The sequence below is a fragment of the Eretmochelys imbricata genome, chromosome 11 (genome assembly GCF_965152235.1).
Source record: "Eretmochelys imbricata isolate rEreImb1 chromosome 11, rEreImb1.hap1, whole genome shotgun sequence".
Taxonomy (NCBI): Eukaryota; Metazoa; Chordata; order Testudines; family Cheloniidae; genus Eretmochelys; species Eretmochelys imbricata.
The window spans coordinates 13762879-13768878 of NC_135582.1; the positions used below are offsets into that span (position 1 = coordinate 13762879).

The following is a 6000-nucleotide window of genomic DNA, read 5'->3' on the forward strand; positions in this document are numbered from 1 at the left end:
TTGGGAGTTTTCTATCTATTGTAAACAAATTGGACATAAAAAATTATAAACTCACTTCTACCTTTGGAACAGAAAAGAGCTGCAAACCTGTTTCCCCAATTTGGATAAAGTATTGGCCCCTTCTGTATTGTGCTAATCTGATTAATAAACACCAACTGAGCTGAGTTATCTAAACTAAACCCTCTTACAAAAGGATAGTTGAGATTACATGGGAATCTCTTGATTCCATCAGCTGGGATTTAAGACACACCAAACATCCTGAGACTCATGATTAAGTAGCAATCATTGGCAACAATGCATTTATTAATCTTTCAAGTTGTATTCATATGGGCAAAGACTCCAAAGTAAATCAGAAATCCCACCTACAAATGGAACACTGGGGCCAGCAGAAAAGAGGCAGAGAATCCCTGTGGGACAGATGCATTAGTTTAAAAAAAAAAACAAAACACACACACACCGGACCCAGTCTTGTGAGGTGCTAAGCACTTTCCTCTCCCACTGAAGGCAGGTTTCAGAGTAACAGCCGTGTTAGTCTGTATTCGCAAAAAGAAAAGGAGTACTTGTGGCACCTTAGAGACTAACACATTTATTTGAGCATAAGCTTTCGTGAGCGACAGCTCACTTCATCGGACGCATACTGTGGAAAATACAGAAGATGTTTTTGTACACACAGACCATGAAAAAATGGGTGTTTATCACTACAGTGAGAGTGGAAGGCCACCAGAGCCTTCCAGAATTTGGGCCATTGCCAGGTCAATTTACAGCCCAAAATGTAGCCTTTGTATGACAGTTTGCTACATGTTTTGATCAGTGGAAATGCCTCCATTTATTATTCTTTTTAAAATAGAAATAGAAACAGTTTATTTTCTAAAAGACAAAACATTCCCCTGCTGCATGTGTAAGCGAACATAACAGTATCTGGCTACATCAGAAAGTAATGCTGACCATAAGAGAAATTGACTAATCAGTTTTCATTATCCAAACAGAGACTTTACAGAGAATGAGCCACCAAACACACACACAGTTAGGAGTACATTTAGATTTATGGCATTTCAAGTTGAATAATTTAGAAACTGGTAAAAAAAAATACAGAAACCTGTTTGAAGTTGGTCTGTCTAAGTCGTAACCTGACAGTGTCAGTTTGTTAAATGTTTTATAAATGTGGAAGTCATTATGTTTATGGGGGATTGGAGATTAATGCTAATAGAGGAGAGAAAAGATTTTTTGGATGAGCAGGATTCTGAAATAAATAGCTAAGACTGGAGAAAAAAACACTTAACACAATGCATCCCAGATATTTCAATAGTGTGCATCTGAAACAGGATTCACTGGGGCGGTTGGGTGGGGGGAAGAGGCATCATCCCTTACCTGTTACATGAATCCATACAACCACGTTTGGAGCAATGTGTCTGTCACTAATATTAAAGCTTTCAGATTAGTATTCACTTTACATAGTAATGCAAGACAGACATTTTTTCTGGCCTAAGGAACTACTGTTGGCTTTATTTCACCTCCCACAACAATATCCTGGTACATATTCCAGTTTATTTAAGCAAGCAGGAAAATGTCTGAATGTACAGATCCAGCAACTCTGTAGCCAGCATAAATGCTAATTTCCCTATGTGTTGCAAGCAAGCAAAGGTAACACCTGACATTGACAAGGGCCTCAAAGTAGCAGTACTCTTTATCAAAAAGTCGGATGTAATTTACCGACAAAATTCCTTCTGTAGCAGTCACCACCATATGTAAATAAGCTGAATAGCCGCATAAAGGCAAAGCCATATGCCTTTACATGATCTAATGACAGGGAGTACTTTCGAGAGAAGGAACTAGACACAGGCTGTCAATACCTTCACGTGGGAACTAGTTGTTTTGGTTGCTATCGCCCAAGCTGTTGCACAAGAGATACACTTTACAGGCCAGGAATTTTACAACAGCTTCTCATTTCATAAAAAGGAATTTGATGATAATAAAGTTACTTGGAACAGATCCAGTAACTACAGTCAGGCATGTAGAAACCCTTTCTATTGGGCAGATGTGGTTCATGGTCATGGGGCATCAGCAACTTAAGTGTCATACTAATGTCTGAAAGTGTTTTCCTTACTATGGTTATAAGTGACAGGTGTTGAACTTTAAAAACTGGAGAGAAAGTATTTATTTATTTTTACATTTATTTTGTACATTTCAGGGTATTTGTACAGCCAGTTTTGCTGTTTCCTCTGTATATCATTAGCTTAACCAAATGTTTATGTGGGTCTTTCCTACAACAAAGCGGAAAGACATTTTAAAATGGGGAAATAGAATTGTAAAGCTGTAAAAATTCTCAGGAAGGCTTAATGGCAGGCACAGTACTTCCAACTGACTGCGTTTCAGGATAATGGTGTCCCTGTTTCAGAGTCAGGCAGAACCACAGACAGCAGAGAACTATGTCACGTTCGCAACTCTGTTAGTTTTACACGTCCAAAGTAAAGGAAGATGGCCAGGCTCACCCTGCCGCTGTTCCATCACGTCGGGGTCACAGCTGACTCCCCCTGGCAGAACTGACTTATCCCAGCCCCAAGAGATTTCCCAAGTATTTTAGAATGAACCAAGAGACAAGTAATTTATAAAAAGTTTCCCCAACAGAGGTAATCCAACCCTCTTCCCCAAAACTGGGTCCTGCTACAAGGTCCAACCCCCTCCTTGAAAGAATTACCATTCAAGTTACAGAGATGGGGCCAAGGGGTGTCATTTGGAGCCAGACTGCCAACACGCAGAAGCTGCGAGGACCCAGGCTCCCCTGCAGCCTATGAAGGCGACACTGGCCATTTGCAGAGCGAGGAGCTCGACTCTCCAACACGCAACCCAGCTGCTCCCGGCCTGACCCCGCCAGCTCTGCCGAAGCGCTTCCCCCGGCAGCCGGGGAGGTGCAGAGGCCCCTGGGCGCCACGCCCGGCCGCGCCGGGCCGGGCGCTGCCCCCCGCACTCACCCACGCAGGCAGGTGCTGGGAAGCGACGCTCTGGTGTCTCTCCTCCGCCGCGAGCCGCCCAAACGCCGCCGAGAGCCGGGCTCGCTTCCCGCGCCGGTTCCGCCGCCACCACATCCACAGCACCAAGCCCGCCAGCACCCAGCTCGAGCTCAGCCCCAGGGCGCCGGCCAGGTAGACCGGGGCGAGGCAGAAGAGCGCCCGGGCCACGAAGGCGCCGAGCTCCTGGAGGAGCCAGGGCGGCTCCTGCTGCTGTTGCCCGCGGGGCTCGCCAGGTGCAGCGGCGCCGGGGCCGGAGTCCCCGCGGGCGGCAGCCGCGGGCTGCATGGCGGCTCGAGCCGAGTCTCCCCCGCGCACGGGTCCGCGCTCGGCGCCGGGCACCCAGAGTTAGCGCAGCTGCTCCGGAGCGGGGCACCGGCTCCCGCCCGCCTCCTCCATGCGGGCCTCGGCTCTTACTGCGGGGCGGGAGCCGCTCAGGTGCGGAGCCACTGGGCTCCCGGCGGCTCCGCCCTCCCCAGCTCCTGCCCCCGGGCGCGGCCGCGCGCTGCGATAGGCGCCGGGTCCGCAGCAGGGGCAACCTGCGCTCCCTGCCCTCTGCTGCCCCCTGCAGGGGAGTCTCCGCCCGGCTAGGGAGCCGGCTGGGGCAGGTGGTGTTCACCGCTCCAGGAAAGGCTGGTGCAAGAGCGGAGCCAGGGGTGTGGAGCTGCTGGGGGCAAGCGAGCTGGGGCAGGAGAGGAGCCAAGGAGGGCGAGGTCTGGTTTAAATAAATGAGGCGCTTGGGGAACGGAAGGGATGGGGGCAGGTGAGACCAGGAGAGGAGGAAGGAGAAAACTAGGGAAGGAGGACAGGGGGAGTCATCCCTGGAGGAAGGGAGAATGTTAGGAGGGGAGGACGTTTGGGGGTAGAAAAGAGTTTGCCAAGGGAAATGGGAGGGAGGGAGGATGAGCGAAGGAAAAACCTCACACAGGATTGCAGGAGAAAACGAGGAAAGCAAAAAAAACCTACATTTGGAAGGAGATTTAATGACTGGGTGGGGGGGGATATTGAGGTGCAAGAAGCCGGGGCAGAAATACTGGGAAGGGGAGAAAGAGAAGAGAGACCCAGCTGACATGATAAGTCAAGCGGCTAGAGGTGCCCGCCTGGCCTCAGCACCAGGTGTAACTGGTACAGGGTGGTAGATGGGCAGCTCCTTCCCCCTTACAGAAAGTGCAAGATGGCCCCTCCCGCCCCTGTTTAGCCTGGCACAAACAATACTCTCTCACACTCAGTAGAAAAGATCCCATCCCCAGCCTGATCCCTCTGGGTACAGCCTGGCACAACAGGACCCATCCTCGGTCATCTGAGAATCCGCTGCTTAGGGTGACTCCTGCAGTCAGCAAATTCAAAACAGGAAAAGGGAGAGGCGGGATTAATTATTGCTGCTTTAGGGAACCACCTCCCCCCGCTGTAGGGGTCTTACACCTTCCTCTAAGGTACCCAGTGCTGGGCACTGTCAGAGACAGGATACTGGACTAGATGGACCTTGGGTCTGAGCCAGTATGGCAGTTCCTATTCCATGTTTTTCAGTTGTCCAGTAATAAAATTCAATTATGATTGTTCCCCCTGTTTAAATACAGAAGGGGGGGTCAGTTTAAAGCAGTGGCTCTCAACCAGAGGTACATGTAGCCTGGGGGTACACAGAGGTCTTCCAAGGGGTACATCAACTCAACTAGATATTTGCCCAGTTTTACAACAGGCTACATAAAAAGCACTAGCAAAGTCAGTACAAATTAAAATTGCATCCAGACAATGACTTATTTATACTGCTCAATATACTATACATTGAAATGTAAGTACAATATTTATATCCTAATTGATTTATTTTATAATTATATGGTAAAAATAAGAAAGTAGGCAATATTTCAGTAATAGTGTGCTGTGACACTTTTGTATTTTTGTGTCTGATTTTACAAGCAAATAGTTTTTAACTGAGGTGAAACTTGGGGTACGCAAGACAAATCAGACTCCTGAAAGGGATACAGAAGTCTGGAAAGGTTGAGAGCCACTGGTTTAAAGCATAAACAGGTCTGTATTTGCTCCTTTTGGAAACTGCTGATTTTGGAAAAATCAGAGTAAAACTTTTTATCCCCCTCTAATTTTGCTGGGTTTTGGAGAGTTTCAATTTCGCTTGGGACCTCCAAAATTTTTTTTTAAATCAATGCAACCTTAATTCTGTCCCTTTTGTGCATATGCATTAGGATATAGTCTTTACTTATATGATCACGTATTATTGTTTCCTCAGTCAGTATATAGAATGTACTGTGCTGATTGACTCAGTTGAGAATGTGTGGTTTCAGAGTAGCAGCCGTGTTAGTCTGTATCCGCAAAAAGAAAAGGAGGACTTGTGGCACCTTAGAAACTAAGAAATTTATTTGAGCATAAGCTTTTGTGAGCTTCAGCTCACTTTATCAGATGCATCCAATGAAGTGAGCTGTAGCTCACATAAGCTTATGCTCAAATAAATTTCTTATTCTTTAAGGTGCCACAAGTCCTCCTTTTCTTTTTGAGAATGTGTGTGAATGATGCTGGTTTTTAGGACTCCTGCCTCATCTGTAATGGACAATGTAGGACACTACAAACGAAAAAGCCTGTAATTAAGAAAGTTAACTGTGACTCAGGAGCACTGAGTTTTATCCTGGGCTTTCCCACAGACTTGCTATTTGATATGAGCAAGTTATTTAACCAAAAATTTTGAAGGTAGCCACTAACTGTGTTTCTATCATTTTGGCTCTCCAATTTGAGACGCCTGAAGTCAGATTTTCAGGAGTGGTGAGCACACACAACTATTGTACAAGTGAAGTCAATGGGAGCTGCCGATGCTCAGCACCTCTGAAAAAGCCTGTCACCAAACCTGAGAACTTCCTAAGGGAGGGGAAAACTCATTCAACAGTAGATAAAATTAAACTCAAAATTAAGATATTAAAAAATGGAAAATAGGAGGAAAAAGGAGAAAAGCTTAATATCACATTGAGTTTTGACAGGACAATTAATAAAC

General features: G+C 46.5%; 1 protein-coding gene across 1 annotated transcript in view; it reads right to left on the reverse strand.

Moving 5' to 3' along the window:
• Window positions 1-3293, reverse strand: part of ESYT3 (extended synaptotagmin 3) — a 58461-nt gene extending 55168 nt beyond the window's left edge. The window contains exon 1 of the mRNA XM_077830556.1: window positions 2970-3293. Coding sequence (XP_077686682.1) covers window positions 2970-3293 — 324 coding nt within the window. The remainder of the gene's footprint in view (window positions 1-2969) is intronic.
• Window positions 3294-6000: the final 2707 nt, after the last annotated feature.